Below are 25330 nucleotides of genomic sequence, written 5' to 3'. Positions count from 1 at the left end.
TCCAGGATCATGATGCACATATTCTGTGTGGAACGAAGTTGCGACTCCGTTGTTTTCCTTCAAGGAAGGAACAGAGGTCCTTTACAACTATGATCTTTAACTTTGAAACAACAAACCTTTGATGTGGTTCATAGGAGGATTTAACACTAGAAGTGACAAGTTTTTACTCCAACATGTATCTTGAATTTTACAAATTGCTTTGTAACTGTTGTGTAGTTTTTGTAAGTTACAGTTACAACTGCTGCCAAACTGCATGGCTTCCACACAAGATGCTTCACAATTTAAGTAAAAAAGCCTTACTAGGGATCTTAATTAATAATACTGTATCCCAAAGAGGCCTGACTAAGGATGAAATATTTTGTCGTTTCTGAACACTAATTTTTGCAAAAGAAAAAAAAAGGCTAGGATAATTTGGTGGTATAACTCCATATGCAGTTTTATTTTCCTTTTTAAAAGAAACATTGTATTTGATTAGCTGCACCTTCTCTAACATTGTAGCATTCATCTGAACACAAGGCATCTGTGCCATTTGGATAACTATATGTCCCAAATCACAACAGAAATCTGTTGCATGAGGTTTGCTCGTTGTTTTTTTACTAATGTGTAATTTGCAATCGCTGATTCTATTTTCCACATTGATATAATTTTTCAGATCAGCACTAATAGGATCACGCTTCCCATCAAAACTGCTTTACATTTTCTCTCCCTGTTCCAAATATTCCTTGCTACCTTATTTTTGTTTTTAATACATTAAATAATATTGCTCTCCTTTTTGTAACAATTTCTGCACTTTCACTTCTTCCACAGCCATTTATTTTTTGCCAAGGCCTTCACATGGCACCACTGAACAATGTTCTGTCCCACATTAAGAACTGCTCATGACCCTTATATCCTTCATCCGTTTTATCACTCTTTCATTATAAACCATCATATCCTTTAATTTGTCCCTTTTTTGTTTTTTTAGTATTTTTTTTGAAGTGTGTGCATCAAAAATGCTTCAACCAAAACCAGACCATTTTCTAAGCAGATACTCATCAGTCATTGTTATATTCCAGTTGTCCTCCGGGTGAGATTCAAGGTGCTGGTGATGACCTATAAAGCCCTAAATGGCATGGGCCCGGATTATTTACGGGAGTACCTTTTGCCGGCGTTAACCTCCCATCGTCCGGTGCGCTCCCACAGAGAGGGCCTCCTCAGGGTGCCGTCGGTCAGGGAATGTCGACTGGCGGCCCCCAGGGGGAGAGCATTCTCTGTGGGCGCGCCTGCCCTCTGGAAATCAGCTGCCTGTTGAGCTCCGGATGGTTCCCGACCTTCGCTCTTTTCGCCGCGACCTGAAGACTTGGCTATTTGAACTTGCCGGCCTGGACTGAGGGATTGGGATTTTAGATTTTAAATTTTAGAACATGTTTTATTGTTTAGGCCTACTTGGTTTAATTTATTTTAATTTTTGTATATTATGTGTTGTATATAGTGTTTTAATTGCCCTGTACACTGCCCCGAGTCCTTCGGGAGAGGGGCGGTATATAAATCCAAATAATAAATAACATCACTTGCATTGAGCCCAAAGGCAACTGGACTTTGATTATTTTTTTCCTTGAAAATGTTTTGCTTCTCATCCAAGAAACTTCTTCAGTTCTTCAAAACTGAAGGAGATTCTTGGATGAGAAGCGAAACATTTTCAAGGAAAAAGCACAGGGAAATCCAGTTGCCTTTTAAAAAGCACCTTTGGGACAACCATAGCCTGGGGGATTGTGAATCTCCCTATACACTTTATTGAAAGTGGCTAGAATGTAGGGCTGAAACCAAGTAACCAGTCCACATGCTGGTATGAAACAGCTCGGTGACGAGCGATCACTACCTCAACTCCTGGTGATATGAGCACATTATTTTGTTTTCCTAGGGACAATACAGGTGGTTTTCTACTATCTTTTTCTTGGCTTGCATTACCACACAAAATGGTTTAAAGTGAAAAAAATCACCAATGTTGCTGAGTTCCTTGGAGCAAGGATAGAATTAATACGCATCTTCTCATCTTAATTTCTCATCCCCACCAGAAAACACCAAGCTTTGATCTGTGCAAAAGAAAACCAAGACTCTAAAGTTCTGGTCATTTCATTTATTTTAAACAGAATTTTAGACAACAAATACAATGCCCTGGTTAAAGGCATGATATTGACATTTCTGGCAGCTGGAGGGAACCGTTGAATAACAGGAGTGGTCTTAGATCTAACTTTGGCAAGTGAGCCCATCTGTCCCTGACTAATCATTATGTTGTATATTTCTCAGGGATAGGGTGTCAGACCTGTTTCAGTCTGAAGCTCCAAGAACAATTCTTAACTCCATTTGGTTGAGAAAGGTACAGTTTACTAGACTACAGTAATTCACTAGATTTCTAGCAAAATATTCCTTTCTCAATCAAATGGGAGTTAAGGATCGTTCGTATTTAGAAGTTCAAGCTGAGACAAGTCTGACCTAGGGATTCTGTGACCTTCCAGAGTCCTGAACTAGAGTTTCCAACCGTCTCGGCAGTAGCATTTGCAAGGGGGTCAGACTGATGACAGCAGTGCTGTGGCATCACAATGCAATCCCTGCCCCTTTTCCATGAGCTTCATGACATCACATACGTGTCCCAAAGGGGAGGCACTCCTGATCCTGCACTGAGATGCTGCTTTCATCATTCTGACAAAAACAAGCAACAGCGTTGCAATTCTTCATGATTACTGCCGCTAAGACTGCTGAAAATTGCACTTTAGCAAACTCTAGGAGGTCCCCACTGCAAACATAGCCCTTTTAAGTGCAACTATGGGTGAAAATATACCTATTACAGTGTACCATCAATCCATTACTGTTGCATTTGTTCAACTACAAAGTGATTTTTCAGAGTTACAAGTAACAGACTAGGGCTGTTTTTCCAGGAACTGATGGGTCTTGTTGCAAAGTTACTTCATGTGTATTGCTGCTCCCAATCCACTTTGTAAAAAGCAAGCACTTAATGTGCAAGGGTATCATGAACTTTAACCCTACAACTCTTTAGAAGAAGAAAAAAGGAAAAAGCCAAATTGTGAGCAGAGATATGTTGCTAAGGAGCATATGTAATGGTTTGTGTTCTATCAGAAGTGACCAAGTGCCACTGAGCAGACCTCAAAGATGGATTGCTCTAAAGGAAGCAGTGAGGAGGCAGCAAAATCTTTGACCTAAAGCCCTTGGGGGGGGGGCGCTTGCTTGTTCTGCTAGAACAGCCTTTCCTGATATGTGTTGGAACCAATTGGGAAAGGCTGAGTTGGAACCCAAGGGGCAAGACAGGTAGGTGGCAGTGCTGGGAATTCCAGTCCCAACACACCCAGAAGGGGCTAGACTAGAGGAGTCATGGCACTCACACGACACTCTCCATCTATTTTACCATCTTGGGAGTTCTTGTAGGAACCACCATCACCAGACACTGCAGCACCTAGATATGACTGTGCCGTTTGAAAGCTAAGCAAGGGCTGACAGAATGATCCCTAAGCAAGACCCTCTATGCACAGAAACCATCCAAGGAACGGAAAAAAGAACAACAACCACCCTAGGACTTTTCTCAGAGGCAAGGTAAGTTTTCTATATACAGGTGGTTTTTGTTTAGGGAGAAGCAGATCATCTTACAAATTCCACAAAGAGGCTTCAGTTGCATGTTGGTCATCTCAGATGCTGCTTGCAAAAGATATATGGATAGGATGTTCCTTCCTGGCTAGATGATTCAGAAGTGGATGGGGTCAGGCATCCATTTTGAGGTCTGTGCCATCACATAAGAACACCTCGTGACCCCAACTGCACGTTCTCTTTTCTCGAACCGAGCACCATCAAGCAAATGACTTTGCATTTTGTAAACTCTGCATTTGGGGAATCCGTTGTAGATAATTAACTTCCAAAAACAACCCAGCAATGCACACAAAATTGATTTCAAGATGCCAACGGAGTTTAACTAGCATTTAGATGCATCAGCAGGCAAACGGTTGGCAGGAGGAGCTCAGCTAATACTCACAAAACTTCAGAAAGCAGGACTAACAGTCCCCAAATTCTGAAGCAAAGAAATAAGACCAGCCAAGTTTTCCCAAGACTGGCTCTTGGCCTTGTTTCAGGGCAACAGCTACTCCTAACAAAAACAACACTGAATGGGGCGAACAAGAAAAAAAAACATTCATGACGTCTGCACTAAACACTGGTCCAAGTACAGCTGGATATGGGACACAGCCTGATTCCACTTCCAGCCGGCAAGACAACCTTGGCCCACACCTTCAAGCACCAAACATGTCTGACCAGGGGTATTGATTACTTTCTTGGCCGCAGGAAATGAGCTGACGTTATTGTGTTCGAAGTTGATAATCTAGGATGAAAAGAAAATTGAATGAACTCGGTGATGGGAAGCTACGAAGCTATACACGGAGAACCCCTTCACTCCACTGTTTTTAACTTGTTCGTTTCTTACCATTGCACCCAACCTTTTTTCTATGGAAATGAAACAGGCGTGCGAAAAATTGCCTCCCATTTTATCTTTACAGCAGCAACTATTAGGGTAGACTGGGAAAAAGGGACTACCCCAGTGGATTCCTTGATCCAAATAAAAAATTTAAAATAAGTCTCCCCATTGATACTCCCAAGATTCTAATTACCATTCCACCCCTGACCTTACTCATTTTCCCCATGTTTGTTTTTTTACAGAGGATCGTCTAATGCTAAAAGCTATGCTCAGCTATATAGTAGCCATCCCATCACTTAATTAAGTAATTGCACAATTAATGTTGCTAGTTTGGGAGTAAGATCTGCCTAACGCGTATATTTTAATCTTGTAGTTTATATTTTAAATTTTATGCTGTATAGTGTGCCTTATTTTAATTGTGATGCTTCTGGCACAAATAAATAATCCCATTCCTTATCCCAGGAGAAACACATGGTAAAGAGCTCTGGTTACTTAACCAAATTCAGCCCCACCTAGACCTCAATTCTTACTGCAAGCAGATGGAAACCATCCATAACACCTTGTGACACCCACCAAGTAAAGCACTTGATGTACCAGCACCATTTTGTGGCTGCAAGGCCACCTGAAGGTATCTAATAAGCAAAGTGGCTTGGGTCCGGGATATCTGAGGGAACACCTGCTGCCGGCATCAAGTTCCCTTCGTCCTGTGCACTCCCGCAGGGAGGGCCTTCTCAGGGTGCCGCCGGCAAAGGATTGCCGGCGGGCAACACCCAGGGGAAGGGCCTTCTCTGTGGGTGCGCCTGCCCTTTGGAACCAGTTAACCGTAGAGCTCAGGACTGCCCCTGACCTTCGTTCATTCCGCTGGGACCTGAAGACCTGGCTCTTTGAGCTTTCCAGCCAGGACTGAGAATTTTTAATTTTTAACTTATTGTAATTGGGTTTTTAATCAGAGTTATAGGGGTTTTAGATTTTCTATCAAGGATAATTTAATCTATTTTAATTGTTATTAACTTTTTGTATTGTAATGTTGTTTTAATTGCCTTGTGAACCGCCCTGGGTCCTACGGGAGAAGGGCGGTATATAAGTTCAATAAATAATAATAATAATAAAAAGTGTCTTTTCACATACCTCCGTTCTGGGTAATGTAGCGGACCCAAGGCAATGCCTGGTAACCACTCTTCTCAATTATTTTTAAATAACGAACCTAGAAAGGAACAAAAGTAAACGTTCAGCTTCCATCTGAAGAAGTCCCATTTGCTTCCCACATTCACAGGGGTGGGACAGATAAAGGAGGAGAAGAAGCATGAAGCATGGAGAGTGGACAAGATCACTGAAATCCCATCTAGGCTGGCAAGGCACCCACAATGATAGCCTGCTTACCTGGATTCCAGATGTGGTGAAATATGGGATTTCAAACTTCACACTGATGGGAGGTTTCCCTTCTTTGTCCTCAGCTTCCACACTCGGAAGCCCAAAATGGGCCCTCATCAAGTACTCCTTCCCTCCCTGTAAGTTAGCAGAGAGTCGAGTTTCATTTTATCCCACCTCTCAGGGCTTCTCACACCAAAGAGACGAAGGAAAACCATCCGTTCCACAAAATCTGTGCAATTCTATCCAGAGTGATAAGACAGAATTCCATGGGATCAATGGAGGTGAACTAAACCTTGCTGGACAGGGCAAGGTTCTTTTGAAATGAGCTAATGAAACTTGCTCTGAACAGTTAGGGAAGACCTGTCTACACAAAGTTCCTTTGGAAATAAAATGGATAGAGCTTTTTTTTTTTGTTTTGTTTTGTTGGCCTCTCTCCCAGAGATGTTCACAATCAATGAGCTTACTGGAAAAGACTTGATGGACCAAACAATGGCACTGTTCTCAGGAACCCACTTGACATTCCCAACTGTGGTTTTGAACTTTGGTGAATCGGCATCATTGGGAACAGGAATGTGAATCTCCACGTTATTGGCTGTAGATCTGCGCTTGAACTGACTCTTGGCCTAAAAAAGATTTCAAAATTGCTATAGAAAATACAATCCCAAACAAACTTGAGTAATTTGCAAAGTGTAATTTTTAATTTCTTTCTAGTGTCTTTTTCTCCACAAGTGCTGTTCCAAAAGGTTGTACTTAGCTTGAATAAAATGGCTGTTATTTTATTGGCTTAAGAATCAAATCTTTTCCTGGCCTCTTTCAACAAAAAAAAAACAAGGCTATAAACGTTAGGCCTGTTCTTTCAATCATTTTTATTAGATTTTTTTTTTTAAAAATGCACCATCATAATTTAATGATGCAAAGTATGCTCCAAGGCCACATGCAGCGCGTGCTTCCTCATCTTTCCTTAGCAACCAGGTATTTTCAATATTTATGGTATGCTCAGTAGGAAAACACAGCAAGGAATGGACACTGGAGCCCTTTGAGGTTGTTTGAGATTTTACTGCCTGTGTAGCTTCATCAAGTAAGGTGCTTTTAACAGCCTGCTACCTTTTCTCTAGAACCTTTGAGAACAGAATTGCTTTGCACAATGGACCGCAAAGGGCCAAAAGAGTTTTCTGGATTCCACTCACCTTGATCATGTACTCTATGCGACTATGGGAATGCTTCTCTATAACTGACTCAATCCAGATTAGAGGCTTTACCTGCAGATGACAAGATAAACTGTTATTGCATCACCGGCTCCCCAAGCACCAGAGGATTCATCAGTTTCTCCTTTATTTCTAGAGAAAAGGAAGGCCCCATAGAGAGGATCCAAGACACCGATCACTACCGATCCCACAGTGCAACTTGGCTCTTGACTGGTCTCCAAGCAACCCAATGCTGCAGCACTTTATATCTGGGATCACTTCACCTTCATTAGTATCATACATAGCAGCAATCCAACATGCAGCAATTGATTGATTCCACCCATTTCACCCACCAGGTATTTCACAGATATCATCAGTCCTGGTCTAAATGGAGAGCTAAAGCCAGAAACGCTTAAAAAGAAAGAGCCCCCCCCCAAAAGGGGGGGGGACACGATTCTGTTTGTAAGCCAAGATTAAAACACACGTACATGGGTATTAAGGCGATAGGACATGAGCTCAAATTCCCCATCGGGTGGGATAAATGAAATAGTCCTATCATTTTCAAAACGAGAGAGACGAACACACTGGTGGAATTTCACATCTTCCAGTTCCACAGATTTGCTCTTGCCGCCTGTCAGGGATAGAAGAGAAGGCCCCGGCTTGGAAAGTGTAACAGCAACAAAGGGAAGCTATAGAAGTAGGTCTGTGCTGAGATCACTTTAGGCCAATTTCCTAAAGCAGGGGTTTCCAAACCTGGCAACTTTTAAGACTTGTGGACTTCAACTCCCAGAATTCCTCAGCCAGCTGTACTTGGTACCAAACCAAGTTTGGAGACCCCCTGTCCTAAAGAATAGCAATTTCAGCTATAAGAAGAGAAAATAAAGGCAGGCATAAATCAAGTGCAGAGAATCCCAGGTCATAGGAGTACTCCTGTGCAAACCCCATGCAGAAGACAGATAGATACATCACAGTAAAAAAACAGAATTTATACATGCTGTTCCTAAGCCTGCCCCTCTAAGCCAGGGATTCTCATACTGGGATTGATCAAGCCACTCTTTAGTCATGACCGACTTAAAACGATGGCAGCAGTTTTGTTGAGCAAGCAAAGCAGGAGTGGTGTCAAAACTCACTCCTGTTGTCTTTGGCAATGTCCTCAGATGATTACACAAGGCAGAGAAAAGGCCCTAGGCTAGTTTTGAGAGATGGCTAATTTACTAGTAGATCAAAAACCAAAACCACAGCAGTTTTATTTTATTTTACTCAAAAATTAATTCATCATTTTAAGAGGTCATGGTAGTGCAAATTTTGAGAATGTCTCTCTACATTTCAAAGAAATTGACAGGAGGACAGAATTAAATTGGTTAAGACAAAATGTTTCTGGAAGCATTCCAATTAGTGCCAAGGAGTTCAAAGGGATGGTTTCATAAGATCCTTTCTAGTAACATGAATCTAGTAATGACATTGCTATTCAATACGACGGGTTAGCAGTTCACATGCAGCTCCGTAGCACCCAATTTTCAGCTTCCAATCGCTCTCCCAGCAATCCATGGCACAAGAACAGCCACAGTTCAGCACTTTTTTTTAAAAAAAAAAAGTTTAAAGGGCAAGATGGGTATTTTAAGCCTTGCAACATCCTCAAGCATTTACTATGTCTTTTAAACTACTCCCCCCACCTTTCCACAGGTACGATTCTTTAAAATTAGGCTGCAAGGACAGGGAAGCAAAGAGGCAAGCAGGTAACGCAGAAGAAGCAAACATACTCACGGCCAGTATTATCAAAGAGGACTTTGTCATTCAAGCCAAGGCGAAGCTCTGGCATTCCAGATAAGAAAACCCTCATCTTGATGGATCCAACAATTTCACTGCGCAGAACATTCCCATTGGCACTAACCTGAAATTGAAGGGTGGGGAGGGGCGTGCCCTCATTTCAAAACACTAAGGCAAAACTAACAAGATGAAATTCGGTGGTGATCAATGTAAAGTGATACTTTATAGCAACAGACCCCAACCTTTCCGGCTTTGCAGACTGCTCGTGGCAGGGGTGGGTGGTGGGTGGGGAACGGTTCCGCGCAAGCGGCAGGTGTGCACGCTCATACACATGCCGTTTGCACAAGTGGAGCTGCACATATGGCCTGGTTTGAAACCGGGGGGGGGGGGGGCTGCTTTAACAAATGCACCATAAGCAGAGAATACAAGGCATCTGGTTTTCCAACAGTACATATGAGATAGAATTAAAGCTTTTGCTGATCATAACTGGTGAGTTTTCAAACTAAAGACATCTAGCAAAGGAAAAGTCCAGCACTGCTGGAGACGCTGTAGTGCTCCTTCAAACAGCTCCTTCTGCTAAAGGGATCAGAATCTATAGCACTCTTACTCAAAAGATGGAATGGGTTTGTATTCTGTATCCCCATGCAGGAATAGAAAAAAGATTCTCATCATACTTGTGTAAGAAGCATTGCGATGCTTCTGGGTTGAAAGGATTAGCTGGTGCCATCACCATTGCCCCAGGAGATGCCTAGTTGGGAACTCCTTTCATGAGCCCACAGGACCTGGAGTGAAGGACTGGAGCTCACTCCACCCCACACCAGCACTCAGGTGTCAAACACTGGCTTGCTAACCTCCAATCCAAGGTCCTAACCACGTGAGTCACTGAACTCCTAAACAGTAGAGGTTTAGACAGAGGAACAAATTGCCTGGATGGAATGGAATCATTTTTATTGGAGGTATCTAAGCAAGGCCAAGTGGACTATTTGCCCTGAATGCTACCTTAATTATATACTCAAAAACCGATTTAAGTTCCTTTTATTTGTTAAGATCTGTTAAAAAGCAAAAAAAGGAATCTGAATAGATTTTTGAGTCTCTATATAAATGAGATTCTCTCTGTCAATCTTTAGAAGTTTTCAGTGTTTCATCCCACTAACCTAATCATTAAAATTAAACAGACTCAAAGGATTTTGCTGGACCTTTCTGAAACTTGAATTCCAGGACAGTGATTAGAAATCAGCTCTTGTTTAAACACTGAGTGATTCTGGGCTGGGAAAAGAAATTCCAAAGGTCATGAAAAGCTACTGACAGGCCAAAACAGTAGAATAATAAATCTGTCTGGACCATAAGATCTAGAGTGGCTCTTCTAAAGATGCTCCCAATTTCAGATAGTTCTCTTTCTCTCTCTCACTCACTCACTCACTCATTCACACGAACATACACATCATTTGTCTTGCCTTTAGAATAGCACTTAAAATACATTGTTCAGTAAATGATTTTATGATATATAATCATAGACATACCAAAAGATTAACAGATTCTATGACATCCAGGAAGACTTCATTCTTTCGATACTTGATCCCTTCAGAACGCCAAGACACGGCATTTGTAACAGTGGCAGGAGGGCGTGGGGCTCCAGTTTCCAGCTTGTGGCCTTCTTGTGTTATGTATCTGTAGCAACACAGGCAAGATGTTCAAAATGCAAGTATCTGCATATTTTAACCCTAGAGATTTATTTAAATTAGAATTACACCAATTAAATAAAAGACAGTTTTAGCCATCCTGAATTGGGATTATTAAATATACAGAAAATGCAAGTCTTTTAGCTCCAAGCCACATATTTACTCTTGTAAAATTTTACTGTCTGTGGTTTGGGGATATCCAAAGTCCATCAACTCATCTAGCAATTCATAAATGATCACAAAATTATCCCGAATGCTCTCTTCTTCCAGTTCCTTGAAATATTCAGAAAAGACCTGAAATAAAAAGGTAAAAGAAAACAATGCAATATGCCCATACAGTAATATTCCAATTTCCTTATCATTTTTAAAATAAAAGTTGCTAATGCAATCACAATTATTTCTCAATTTTCAAATCTCAACTACTACAAGGGTTGGGGGCAAAGTGAATGCATTCAATGTATATTTTTCTACTCCAGTAATTTAATAGTCAAATATTAGAGAATAAACCCCAAATGAAATCTCAGAATTTGAATAACAGAATCAATGCCACACTCACCTGAACTACCTTGTATAGAAATGAGAACACAAGAGAAACACAGGCATTCTTCTTTGAAGTGGCAACCACTGGGATAGCATATTCAGGAGCTTATAGATATTCGTATTTCCAAGCTATTCCTCTTTATATTTTAGATTTTATTAGCTTCTTTTTCAATGAACATCCTACTTAATTTCCTGTAAACTATTAAGTAACTTGTATCAAAAAAAATTATAATACATTTCCTAACTTTAGAAAATCAGAAATGCAGTGATTCAAAACTTCACTGATGTCTTTCTAAGCAAAATCAAAAAAAGTGTTGTGTCTAGATTATGGGAAAGAGGCATACTCTATTCTTTTGGACAGACCAATACTATGCCCAATTCCAGGCTCTGAATTTTAAGGTATTAATAAATTGAAATGAGACTAAAGAAAGGAAAAAAAATATTAAGAGGCTGGATCCAGATGGATACCAGGCTAAACATATGAAGCTGCATATGTTTAGCCTGGAGACAATTAAAACGATGTGAAAGCAGTCTTTGACTATCTAAAAGATTGTCACATAGGAAAATGTATTTTTAAAGGAGAGGGTCAATGCTAATGAATTCAAATTATAGAGAAAATTTGACATTAATATGGATTTCCTGCTTCTATGCTTCTCATTTATATTTGACTGGCCATTGAAAAGTCAGAGCTTATTGAAGACAGATCATTAGAACTGCTTTTCATGTTCTCTTCTCAGCATGAAATATTCAACAACAGAAGGCAGTTAACTTTGCTTCACTAGAAGTAAATGGATGGCAATTTATCAAAGATGCAGCAATAGGTATTTTTCTGCCTGAGTAGGATTTAGAGTAGATTATTTTTGAAATTTCTTCCAATTCCAAAATTTAAAGGTTGATGTAATTATTTTTCTTTTTCCTGACCAGATTTAGTGAATTCAGACCTGATCAGCTGCTGTCAAACTCACAACGTCACGCAACGTATCAGAGCTTTTTTTCCATTGCCAGCAATGGAGTGGGCATGGTTTTGGGATGATGCATCTGGCATGCGGGCCGGCGGTTTGACACCCCTGATCTAGACTGCCACTTTTGAAAGCCTGAAAGCATTTCTTGGAGATAAATAATAAATAACAAGTAAAACGTTTATGAGAACAAAGTACAGATTAGCTTGTGAATAAAGAGGGAAACTGGTTGCCTTTCTTTTGACTTAGTTATTAACTTGAGCCTTTTTTTAAAATTAAGTTTGAAGTGGAAAGTTTGGCTAAAGAGATTCCTTAAAAATTGCTTTTTTCAGAATCTGGAGTCCTAGATCAAGGTTGCAGCTCAATAACCCTTATTTTGGCAAAAGATACAGTATAAGTTGTTGTGTTTAATCCACATGAAGCGAACACCTCCATGAGCCAGAATAGGTGAGAGAGTCCCTTCTTCTTCCTTCTCCATAAGAATAGGCATAAAATGCTCTACCTCTGACATATCCACATCTCCACGGTAATTTCTACAGATAAGAACCTAAAACAGTAAGGACACTATTAGCAGTTTTTGAAACAGTAAAATTTGTGAACATTGCTTCAAACAAGTTTCTTTGTGCTACAAAAGAAAACACTTTTCAGTCATAAGTTACAGTACCAGAACCTCACTGATTCTTGATACTAGCTTTTAACTGGCCTCCTTGCTACTGGCGAAGTAGGAAGTGTAAGAGCTAGAAGCTTATTTAATTAGGCCACTAGTGATATGAATCTAAACTTAATCCCAAGGAAGGAGAAACAGATACAGTACCCTCCAAGCAACTCCCTTTTACTCAACAGCAAAATACAATTACATAAACAGGAATAACATTAAACAGAATCAACTTGTGACTTATTTCACCTTTCTTCCTTCTCTCAATCGTAAATCAATGATTCCTGACGTTCAATGCTGGAGTGATTTAGTGAGGGAGAGAATAGAACAAGAAATAAATGTGAACATATGGTGACTTTCTGGCATCGCTCCCTGTTTTAGTCCCATCCCTGAATATACTATTTAAAATCAGAATTATCTTTCCATGTTTCTCACAAAGCAAAAACTTAACACCATACCTAGCCATTCCTATTTATAATACCCTTAACTGTTTTTATATAACAAAATAAAGTAGCTACCTCTCTGAAAACATTTATTTATTTACACTTTATAGCTGGTAGACTGCCCCTGCAGCTGGAAGTTTCGCAGAAGGCCCATCCCTCTCTACACACCTTGCCCTTGAGATCCAATACATAGACGGCGCTAGCCGACATGACGGCGGTCCTCCTCCACCAGCCCGCACACGAGAAGCCCCGGCGCCCCCGAACCCAGCGCTTCTCGGTACGCCCAAAAGCCTCGCGAGCTCACATCCGCTTCACTTGCACTTCCGTTGTAAAATTACAACGCCTGAAGATAGAGAACGGGTTATGCCTAGAGCGGCGTCCAGCCTACAAGAATGCTGTATTTGACTCAGAATGCTTATACCGCTAAAATTCCTTACAAGATATAACTCTATGATAACGAACGTAGATCCATCCAGCCAATGCTAGTGCCCGCCGGCCCGTGAGGACATATTAGCCAATGACAGACCCCCCTGTCGTCAAGACCGTCAACTGACCAATGGGATTTTCAGTCCAATTTTTCCGGCTATAAACTAAGAAGGGAGGACACCTGATGACATTTCAGTCGCAGTAACCAATGAAATTCCACCGTTATGAAGATGGACAGCTTTGCTGGCCGGTAGCAAACCCCATAGAGCCGCCGGGTCGAAGAACATGGCGAAGACCTACGACTACCTCTTCAAGCTGCTGCTGATCGGCGATTCCGGCGTGGGCAAGACGTGCGCGCTCTTCCGCTTCAGCGAGGACGCCTTCAACGCCACTTTCATCTCCACAATCGGTGCGTCACCGCCTGGCAACGGGAGCATTCCCACCTACCGCCACTGTCGCTATGACAACTCCTTGGTCCCTCGCGACCTCAGCCCCTTCCGGTTGGCGTTACTATGGAAACCGCCCCCTCCCCTCTCCTGTAGCTCCAGAATGGGGCCTGGGCGCGAAGCGGGCCGCTGTTCGGCCGTGGGAGCGGCGAGAAGCAGCGTCCCCTCTGAGACGTTGCGGAGATGAAGGAGGGAACGGGTCGTGTGGAATGAACTAGCAGGGTGATCCGGGTTCAAGTCCCCACAGCAACGGCCCAAATTGTTCGAGTTCGGCTATTTCAGGGTGATTGTGAGGGTGGCTGAGATGGGAGAAAGCCCCCCCCGTCCTGGTAATTTGGCGAAGGAAGCAAAAATATAGTGAATTATTTTTAAAAGACTTATTAATAAAAGTTGAAGCCAATTTTTCCAGGCAGGAAATGAATGAAAAATTGTAATCTACCTTTGCTGGTTTTAGAGGAAGGAGAGAAAAGAAAAGAGAAAAGAATAGCAGTGAAAAACGAAACAAAACAAAAAACCAAAATAGCAGTGGGATTGTGATAGATATAATGCTGGATTAGATCAGAGAAAGCCTGCTTTCAAATCTTCATTCACTAATCAATCTCTCATCCCAACCTATCACAGAATAGGTGACAACATAGTTAATTAAACTGGAATTTGCTGCTGTCAGATGAGGCTATGGCTTTATCAGATGACTGAAGAAAATTTATGTGAGGGCTGTCAAGTAGTACTACTTTTGTTGGCTTGGCAGCATCCCTTAAGTGATTAAGCAGCAATACTGGAGCTCCTGTTTTTAATTTTTTGCAGATGAGATGGTGATCTACTACACCAATTTTTCTCTTAATTTTCTGTGGTTATTTTGTGGACAAGTGGGTGAATGAGTCATTCTGAGAAAGGGTAATATATACAAAGCTATATGAATAACTAAAAATCCAAAGAAACTGCATTGTCCATCATCCTCATCTGTAAAAAAAAGAACAATAGGATACTTTGATTCCTTAAAAAGTAACAAATGTCATAATATATTTTTAAATCTTCTTTTGTAGGTATTGATTTCAAAATCAGGACAATTGAACTCGATGGCAAGAAAATTAAGCTGCAAATATGGTAGGGGACCTCTCAGAGGCTACCAATTTTGTTGTATCAAAATCTAATATAGTCATCCTCAGCTTATAAATGTGAGCCTACAACACAGTTGAAGAGCACCAGTACTGGGGAAAAGTGCTTCAAACCAAATGCCAAATTTTAGCCATTATTTTACATATAATATCTTTGATTTCATATAAGCTCAATATATATTATTAAAAAGTAAAAAAAGAAATAGCAGTAGACTGAATTGAACATGCCAAGAAAAAGTGAAAGGCAAATTAAAATAGTAGGTACCTCATAGAATTGAAGCAATCTGATCCATTTGCCTTCTGATTGTTGTTTTTGGCTAGACATTGTTTCATAGTTGTCTCATCTTTATCATCAAATACTCATATTACAAACATTTTACTGTATACTTTCTGTTAAGACCATGGATCTAGACAAAACTGAACAGTCAAAAGGAGTCCTGGATGAGCCAATCAGCTGTTTTACATAACAGGTAGTCCTTGACTTAACAACCACAATTGGGAGCAGAATTTGCATTGCTAAGCAAGCCAGGTGTTAAGTGAGTCATGCCTGAATTTATGACCTTTATGCCATGGTTGTTAAACAAATTACCATGGTTGTTACATGGTTGATAAGTGAATCCAGCTTCTCCCACTTGACTTTGGTTGTCAGAAGCTAGCTGGGAAGATTGCAAATGGCAAACATCTGATCTTTTGATGCTGAAACAGTTGGAAATACATGCCAGTTGCCAAGCATCCAAATTTTGATCGTATGACTTCAGGACACTGCAATAGTCATAAGTGCAAAGAACAATCATAAGTAACTTTTCTAGCATTGTCACAATTTTGAACAGCCACTAAAGAAATGTAAGTTCATTGTACATTATTTGTATGTAAGTCTACTTGTGTGGTATTCCTGGAGGCCCTATTTCCCATTAATTTACTGGTTCCCTTGTACTTATACCACTTCTATGGTGGAGAGGTCTGCATAGTACAGGGATCATAAGTAAGCAGAAAATCCAATGGACCAAACACTATCCCTTTTCCACCTTGCCCTTCATCTTAAGAACACTGGAGCTGAATGATAAGCTCTGATAAAGATAGAGCAGAAATCTCTCTTCTACTTTCTGACATTAAGGTTGACTCAGCCTTCCATCCTTCCCAGGTCAGTAAAATGAGGATCCAGATTGTTGGGGGCAATATGCTGACTCTGTAAACCGATTAGAGAGGGCTGTAAAGCACTGACGTGGTATATAAGTTTAAGTGCTATTGCTATTAAAGATTTATTAAATAGTGGTGTAATGTAAAAGTAGTATTATTTATAAAGTCCCTTGAAACAAAATTTTGTCTTATTCTTCTAGGGACACAGCTGGGCAAGAACGGTTCCGGACAATTACAACTGCTTATTATAGAGGAGCAATGGTAAATTCAATTCTCTAAAGTACTGGTGAGCGTTAACATTAGATAGGGTCCCTAAAAGGCTTTTCCAATCTGTTAAGATAGTGGTTCTCAACCTTTCCTTCACCACAAATACCTTTTGTGGCCACAGACCATGGCCATGGACCCCTAAAATGTAACTCAAGATTTAAATGATAATATTTCTTCAAGGATTAGAGGACTTCCTGTGATGACATCACGGGCCCCCCAGGTGTCTGCAGATCACAGGTTGAGAACCACTGTGTTAAGATGTTCCTTCAGTAAGAATTTGGCTGTAGTCAAGCTTTTATATATAAGCTTGCTGTTTTTTGTTGCTTAATGCTTTTCTTCCATCTTTTCTAAATGTTTAGTGTTTAACTTTCTTTCCTTACCAGAGTGTCATTTCTTTCCTTTTTTATGTTTCAACACTGATTACCTATTCTCTTTTACATCAGATTTAAGTCTCAGAGTTTTGAATGCTTTCCACACAATTCTCATCTGCCTACCCTCCCTCCCCCATCGTCACTAGTCAGATCAGTCTCCTGCTTTTTTCCACCAAACTGTTCCTTGGAAAACCTTTCTCAATGGTATCAGCTAAGTTATATCAGTTATCTTGTTTACATTTACATTGTCAAGTCCGTAAAAAATTAAAGAAGCAACAGGCTACTTTTCTGTCTCATTCTTTAGGGCATCATGCTAGTGTATGATATTACCAATGAGAAATCTTTTGAAAATATTCAGAACTGGGTCAGAAATATTGAAGAGGTATGTTTTCTCTATTAAAATGTATAAAACCTGTTGTTTTTTTAAGTGTCAGATTTGGATTATTTCTCACAGGTCAAAGTGTAGGTGTCAACGCTGCAAACATTGGACGTTTTTGCCTTGACAATATAAGAGGCAGCCTTTCCCTTTAAAGTGTTTTGCTTTTGAAAAATGAAGCTGGGTGGGGAGGAGAATGCTACCCGGATGTTTTTTTTAATAAGATAAAGAATGGCATGAAATAGAAGGGAAGAGAAGCTTTGCATGTTAAACTAATCGGAGAATGTGATTTATGACATTTAAATTAAGGGAGGGAATTGTATTTGATACATGTGTTCAGGGGAGAATTCAGATTCTGGCATCCATCCATGAGTGCCAATGCTTTGTTCTCATTATTATAGACTTTTTAGAATAAAATGCCTGAATATTCTTTGATCTGTCTCATTAGTCGGAACCATGACATCAATTCTCCCTCCCCCACCCAGCTTCATTTTTCAAAAGCAAAACAGTTTAAAGGGAAAGGCTGCCTTTTATATTGTCAAGGCAAAAACGTCCAATGTTTGCAGCATTGACAGTAGGAGGAAAACCCTGTATTTGTCTCCTGATATTTGGGAGATACTAACACATAAGAAGTAAAGTTTATGCTTCACAGCATATTGTTCAAGGCTTTACTTCTTTCACTGACAGATAAGAGGATTGATTAAAGCTAATGGGAAAAGTCTGTGTCTTTCTAAGACCCTCAAGAGCTAGTCATTGCTCTGAGTAGACAATCCTCCTAAATAGATTTTGGTGACCTGATGACTTTCAAAGGTCTTGAGATTACGAAGTCTAAAACTTAACCCCTAGAACCAGTAGTTGGTTTGGAATTTTGGAGATGTGATTCTAAGATATCTGAATATCGCAAGGTTGTTGAAAGCTAGATGGACATACAATCTTTCTTTCCATAGGGCAGCTTCCTATTTCTTCCTAAATGTTCAACCTAATGATGTCTGTTTGATTGCTGCAGAAAATTGCACTGTGGAACATTATTAATATTTTGCAGTCTAAATAAAATTCCATTCTTATTTAGCACAGCACCACATTCTGTGAGAAATCTAGGTCTGATAGTGACAACATTCCCTATAACTAGATTTCTTTTGTAAATTGGTGGCATGGATAAAATGAGTACATGAAGTAGTTAGCCTTTAAAATCAGTTATAACTTTAGGATTATATAAAATTTGATGACAAGTTTTCTACATTAGCAATTTTTCCTTAAGCATCAAGGGAGGAATAATACACAAATGCCAATTATGTTGTGATAATATCATAAACTAGTTGTATTTTCTTTCTCTTAGCATGCATCTCCAGATGTAGAAAAAATGATCCTTGGAAATAAGTGTGACATTACCCACAAGCGGCAGGTTTCCCGAGAGCAAGGTGAAAAGGTAAGGTTGATCCTAGGATCTAGAAATTCAGAGGATCACATAAAAAGCAATAGATAATTACCCAGCTCTGTACAGGTAACCCTTAACTTACAACCACAGTTGATCCCAAAATTTCCATTGCAAGACAGTTGTTCAGTGAATTTTGCCCCATTTTGCAACCTCTGTTTTTACAGTTAAATGAATCACAGCAGTTGTTGAGTTAGTAACATGGTTGTTAAGTGAATCCGACTTTCCCATTGACTTTGCTTGTCAGAAGGTCACAAAAGGTGATTGCATGCCTCAGGACACTGCAATTATCATAAATACATGCCAGTTGCCAAGCATCTGAATATGTGATCATGGGGATGTTGCAACGGTCTTAATTGTGAAAAATGGTCATAAGTCACTTTGTAACTGCATGGTCACTAAACAAATGGTTAAGGTGGAAGAATAGACAATATCATTCAGGAGGTTTGGTATTTACTCTGAAGTTATTTTAGGCTAACAGAAAACAACAAAATATTAGAACAGCCATGCTGGCAGTAAAAACTCAAATACAATTCATTTTTAATCATATATAAATCATCAGCCCTTGTGAAGACTACAGTAGGCTCCAAAAAACTTAAGAAATTTCATATCATTTGCTTGAGTTAAAAATCCTAATCTATCTTTGTTCTGCGACACAAAGTGAAAAGAGAAAGCTCCTCTCTCTGATACCCTTTGTTCTTAGTCTGGACATTGAACTGAACATGACTTAAGGGTGAGCTAATTGGAGTACTTTTGAGCATTTAACCGAATAGGGCATGTTGTAAGGCAGAAAAGAGCATTACGTTAGTGCAGTTGGCCCAACTTGGATGACTGTTTTTCTTAACCTTTGAGCCCTGAAAGGCCTTTGGTCTTTGTATGTTGTTAGAAATGTATTTATTGCTGCAAATAGGGAAGCAGTTTCTAGCTCTTGTGAAAGGCAGTTTTAAATAATTAAAAAACCAGAAACCCATCTGTTGTACGGCAGCTAATATGCCGACATCAGATTGTTTGTATAGCCTTTGTATTCCTATCATATTAGAATGTTTTGTTTTTGGGTAACAATGCTTTCATGCTAAAATTCTGTTTCAATTAATCTGAGGCCTCTTTTTCTTCAGCTGGCTATTAGCTTTGGAATTAAATTCATGGAGACCAGTGCAAAGGCAAACATTAATATAGACAATGTAAGTATTGACTCTTCATCTTGTAAAACCACTGTTGTCCCAATAGCAAACGGTTGATCTAGTGTGATATCCCAAGTGTGATTCTGGCTCTGATTTGGATTCCAGTGCTAAAAAGGGTCTTAGAGGCTTCCAATGGTTGGTGTCAAACTATCACATTAATATAGAAAGAGGGGAATCATTTGGAATAATTGCATCAATTATATTTAATTTGGTATTATTTTTTAAAACTCACCTCTTTAACCATGGCCATACTAAGTTTCTAGAGCATAACCATCAACCACTCAAATGCCAAGTGCATAACCTGAAACAGTTTTACTTTTTGAACATTAGATTTTCCTTCTTGTTCACCACACTAGCCTTTTGCAAAGTCTATTTTTTATTTTATTTTATTTTTATTTTAATCCCATTTATATCCCGCCCTTCTCCGAAGACTAGCGGCTTACAATTTAAAGCACAAATCAATGTGCTTAGCAATAGCCTTCATTCTATGTATATGCCTGCTTATTAGGGCTTTCGGCCCCATCTCAAGCGGCATTATTACAAAGTCAGCTTATTGCCCCCAACAATCTGGGTCCTCATTTTACCTACCTCGGAAGGATGGAAGGCTGAGTCAACCTTGAGCCTGGTGGGATGCGAACCTGCACTAATTGCAGGCAGCTGGTGTTACTTAAGGAGGCATTAGCCCACTGCTCCACCAAGGCTATTGATTGACCCCATTTAAGCATTCTATAATTTTAATCTCAAACATCTAGTAATCTTACTGCACATTCTTTGGCCTCATAACAAAAACAGAATATAGCTAATCCTGTCCGTGTAGGAGACTGTATAATGGGCGTTTATTATGCCAGTTGGGAATTCTGGCAGTTGTAGCTGCCACACATCCCAATTGTTTATGGCCATATTCTGCTAACTGTTGATGTATGAATGAATGGCCAAATGTTTTCTGTGTCCTTCCTCATTTTGAATAATTTGTGTTTAATTTTGGTGTTCTTTATATAAAGAAAACAGTTCAAAAGCAACCTGGAATGCAGCTTGTAGCAGTGAAGCATTTTTTCAGTCCTGCACTTTTCTATTTCTTGTTTTCATTTTAGGCATTTTTCACACTTGCCAGAGACATCAAAGCAAAAATTGACAAGAAACTGGTAAGCACCTTCACTATAATAGAATTCCCTTGGGGAAAGTCTCCGAACTGTGACAAATATTCTCTTTCACGAGTGTGAAGATTCCCTGATTGTTTGACTCATTGACTGGGTTCACACATCACTCTAAGTGTTCGTTTTGTTTAGATTAGGGCACTAGATGACCTTCAAGGTTCCTTCCAATTTTATTATTACTACTAATTCTGGGGAAAAACTTTATTATCAGACAGTACATAGTGATCATATAAAACAAGAGCTCATAATTGGAGTTCTGTGTCTAAAATTCCAAAGTGGGTACAGAAACAGTGCGTCTTTCACTTTTTTCTTTATTCAACTGATTTCATAATTACTGTATATAATTATCCTATATGCCATACATAATTTTGCTGCTCTGGATATTCTGTTGCATAGCATTGCTGGCAACCTAATATTACTTACATGTTCCAACAGTATTTCAGCATTACTTCATCGGTTTTGGCTAGTTCTGCTGGCATAACTGGTATAACAATAGTATAATAGAGCTTCCACTCTATTCTGCAGCTAGAGGGTTTTAAGTTTAAGAATGACTTTTAAATTTCCTAGTAACTGAATCTCACCATTCTTTACCTTTCTAGGAAGGCAATAGCCCTCAGGGCAATAGCCCAGGAATGAAGATCAGCCCAGACCAGCCAAAGAAAAGCAGTTTTTTCCGATGTGCCCTTCTGTGAGGGGTACTGTATGGCCTTAACATGAGGTGCTCTTCAATATTTCTGGACTTGCCCATTTGCACGGCCTTTTTTCCTCTCTGGATCTGATCCTACACTAGTCTAATGCAATGGGACAAAGTGGCTCCTTTTCATAATCGTCCCTTCTGTGATAAAGAAGCGTTAACTCCATCACTGCTCCACCTGACAAATGTGGGGCATGTAGATCAAGAAATCAGATACCGGACATTTTGAAACAGGCTTTTCTTTTTTTTCTTGGGAGATGTGGTTTGTTAACTGTATCATGGCTAGTAGAAAAAGTAATGATCAGCATAATTCTAAATGATTTTCCTCTGCCTTTCCAATCTATGAAGGAGTATAGGGTGTAGCCTGTAAGACAGAATGAAGCACTGACATTTGTAGTGGATTACTCACCCTCCCTCTTGGAGTCAGGAAAAATAAATTAGTCTGTTCTTGGCATTCATTCTAGACACTCCCATGTTAGAAATTGCACAATGTCTCAAAATAAAAATAAATTATTTTTTTAGAGAAATCTGCATGTATTCTTACATATACAAGTCAAATTCCTCTTGTGCTTCCTTCACAGTATAGGAGATTGATTCAGAGTGTGTATTATTTGACTGATTAGTTTGGAGTGGATAGCTGTGAGCTTCAAGTCCTTGTGATCATATAAATGTTCCCAGCAGGTTAGACAACACCAGTTCACTTTGCTTACTGCACCTTGGCCTGTCTATGCTAATCTTGCAATTCTTCTTGGCATTAGACACTTGTCTGACTTACAAATACAGTAGCTGTTTTCTCCTTTGAGAAAGCTTTTTCTGTGAGATTTTCTGAAATTCCCAGGCACAAGTTCAAACTTAATATTGACCCTGTGCACATATATTGCACATATATTGCCACAATAAAAACCGGATCTTGTAACTTTTCTCCAGAGTATTCAGGATTCCAGTATAACTTCTGTATCTCTGGGAGACTCACTTATATGTTGGAGCCTGTTTACAAGACTTTGATTATTAAAAGGCTATTTTGGCTCCATGACTAAAACTATTTTATCTGGCCAGAGCTGCTTTCCTATGCTTTTTCTCCATGAAACTCTATGTGGCAGTACCAAAGCAGGGGATATTGAAGTTACTTAATGAAATTGTACTCCCTTCCAGATTACTGGAATAGATTTCCAGACCTTTTTGAACCCATCCTTTAAACGAATAGCAAGTTATCTAAGAAAATAGCATCCTGATCTCTGACAATGCCCAAATGTGGGGAAAGCTGGTCCAAAGATCAGGTCTTTTTTTGGAGAGGTACAGCCAGGAGTGAATCCATTTTCTTCTACGAAGGAGAAGATATGAATTATACTCAAGAATTAGTATTATCTCCCAATACTTCTGATTAAAAAATATCAAATAAAATGATATATTTCCATTACCTACGAGTATTTCTAGTTGCAGTCCTAAATAATATTCTGGTTGTGTTCTGATTAAGAGAAGTTTTCACACCAGTTTTAGAACATATCAAATTATTCTGTGCTCCATTTTAATGTGTGTGTGTGTGTGTATACACATACATATACATACATGCATATATATACATGTGTGTGTGTGTGTATAGCACACATGTGTGGGGGAACCTTTACCTTTATATATATACGGTAAAGGTTCCCCCGCACATGCGTGCTAGTCGTTTCCGACTCTAGGGGCCAGTGCTCATCTACGTTTTGAAGCCGAAGAGCCAGCGCTTGTCCGAGGACATCTCAATGGTCATGTGGCCGGCATGATTAGACACCAAAGGCGCACGGAACACTGTTACCTTCCCACTGTAGTGGTCCCTATTTTTCTACTTGAATTTTTATGTGCTTTCGAACTGCTAGGTTGGCAGAAGCTGGGACGAGTAACAGGTGCTCACTCTGTTATGCAGCACTCGGGATTCAACCCGCCAAACTGCCGACCTTCTGATCAACAAAAGCACAGCGTCCTAACCCACTGAGCCACCACGTCCCTATAGACACACATACACACACACAATACTTAGCCACCAATATACTATTAGGCTTTTAACTGACTTAGTTATATGTAGTTTGAGAACCAAGTCATGAAGTACTTGTCTCACCACAATCTTTCCACTAAAGGGAGTCACAAATGGACATGAGGGTGATCTGGCTACAACATGTGTCACCCCACTGATTTGCCAGGGTTGATTGGCTGATCTGGCTAACTAGGTGGGTGTTGCCTTCCTCCTTCATCACTCCCTTTGCATCCTTCCCAAAACTGCATTTAATGGAAGAGGATAACCATCTCAGATAGAAGGAGTGTACCAATCTTTAGTCAAGGGTATATGATAGCTGCACTTCCCTGCTAGAATTGCCAAACAAGCTTAAGTCACAAAACTGAAGCAGCTCAGCCAAATGAAACAGTTCACTACATTCCATATAATGTGAATATAGGATACAGCCAAAATAGACACAACCACGTACAATATGACTAGCCTCCTCACATATTCATCATACCTGCATTGGCTGATACTGCCCCTTCAAGAACCCAGCGTCTAGATGTTACAGGCTGGGGAGTCAAGTCAACTTGAAACCTTCACTCTGCTGCCCAACCTAAACAAAAAATAGGATGAAAGAAAGGATTTCCATCTATTGCCTTATAATAACAAAGACAAAGGTTACAAGCAAAGATTCAGCTTATTGTCTAAAATCTTTGACAGAGCAAGCACATACTGTACACACCTAGAGATCCTTCCCATCTCCACCAAAGTTGATACCAAAAGTTGGATTTAAATTTATCTCAAAAGGACTTGGAAATGTAAATTTTTAATCTCTGCTTTTGGGAAACTGAAACTAAAAATCCATACACCTCAAATTGTAAATCACGTTACCATCTCAAAAATCTTAATGCAAAATAATATCTTTTTCTTTTATCTCTTTATACTTTTTTTTCTCAGTTCTCTCAGTCCAGCAGGCAGTTCAGTTACCAAGATTATACTTTCCCCTTCCATTTGCTAGGTCTGTCTATCCTGCAGCACATTTGCTAATTTAGTCTTGTTTCCCCGAACACAAGGAGATTCAGGTCTCCGGAAGCATTCAACACAAATGCTTGATCAAGACCGAAGACCAAATATCTGTCAGCAAGAAGTACAAGCTACACCAGGTCCCAGCAATGGTGGTTCTTACTGGACCTTGCATTTCTTTCAAAGAAAATAGCAACCAACGGTGGAGTTTACATTCATGATTGCAGTTCCAGTGTTTCATTTGGAGACCAAATTCAGGTCCGCACTTAGCTAAAAAGTTCACTAAAGTGACTTTGAGCCTGTCACTCTCTATCAGTCTAATTTTCCTCACCAGCCAATGATGAGAATGCCATGAGAGAACCCTTTGAGGAAAAACCAAATGAGCTGCAATGTGCCCTGCAATGACAGAGGGGACGTGAGTGCAAGCGTCTGATGACAACCCTGCAGTGTAGTCCACTTCCGAAGCTGGCGCTCCCTAACCGTGTGTATTTCAGGTAAAACCTCCCCTCTGGCTTGCTCGCAGCTCCGACCACGTTTCATTTTTGCTTCCCTTAACATTCCAAATAGCACAACCTTCTACGAATCTACAAGTAATTCGTTCCTGGAACCGCTCTAGCCTTTAACTCTCTATGGGTAAAAAAAAAAACCAACAACACCAACTGCCGTTCCTCTTATTTTA

General features: G+C 39.9%; 2 protein-coding genes across 3 annotated transcripts in view; one reads left to right on the top strand and one right to left on the bottom strand.

The window, feature by feature from the left end:
• The window catches only part of AP1M1 (adaptor related protein complex 1 subunit mu 1), a 28031-nt gene extending 14669 nt beyond the window's left edge, over positions 1-13362 (bottom strand). Inside the window, exons 1-13 of one of the 2 annotated variants that reach the window (XM_081315184.1) lie at positions 13220-13297; positions 12858-12905; positions 12344-12500; positions 11011-11078; positions 10618-10748; positions 10296-10443; positions 8773-8899; positions 7497-7639; positions 7012-7083; positions 6289-6447; positions 5834-5959; positions 5582-5657; positions 2102-4360 (exon numbers count right to left, since the gene is read on the bottom strand). In XM_081315184.1, coding sequence (XP_081171310.1) covers positions 4338-4360; positions 5582-5657; positions 5834-5959; positions 6289-6447; positions 7012-7083; positions 7497-7639; positions 8773-8899; positions 10296-10443; positions 10618-10748; positions 11011-11078; positions 12344-12464 — 1194 coding nt within the window. In that variant the 5' untranslated portion in view covers positions 12465-12500; positions 12858-12905; positions 13220-13297 and the 3' untranslated portion in view covers positions 2102-4337. Of the gene's footprint in view, positions 1-1979; positions 4361-5581; positions 5658-5833; positions 5960-6288; positions 6448-7011; positions 7084-7496; positions 7640-8772; positions 8900-10295; positions 10444-10617; positions 10749-11010; positions 11079-12343; positions 12501-12857; positions 12906-13219 lie in introns of those variants that run through there. The other variant, XM_081315183.1, reaches the window with a different exon arrangement.
• A 373-nt stretch (positions 13363-13735) lies between these two features.
• RAB8A (RAB8A, member RAS oncogene family) lies at positions 13736-22379 on the top strand. Its single transcript, XM_081331935.1, has 8 exons — positions 13736-13886; positions 14967-15027; positions 16376-16436; positions 17118-17195; positions 18526-18615; positions 19737-19802; positions 20894-20944; positions 21556-22379. The coding sequence occupies exons 1-8, from the start codon at positions 13763-13765 to the stop codon at positions 21646-21648; spliced, it is 624 nt and encodes a 207-aa protein (XP_081188061.1). The 5' UTR covers positions 13736-13762; the 3' UTR covers positions 21649-22379.
• Positions 22380-25330: the final 2951 nt, after the last annotated feature.

This window comes from Vipera berus, assembly GCF_964194415.1.
Source record: "Vipera berus genome assembly, chromosome: 1".
In the NCBI taxonomy this organism is placed as follows: Eukaryota; Metazoa; Chordata; class Lepidosauria; order Squamata; family Viperidae; genus Vipera; species Vipera berus.
Note: the sequence above shows the minus strand (reverse complement) of the source record. Positions and strands in the feature narration are given on the sequence as shown.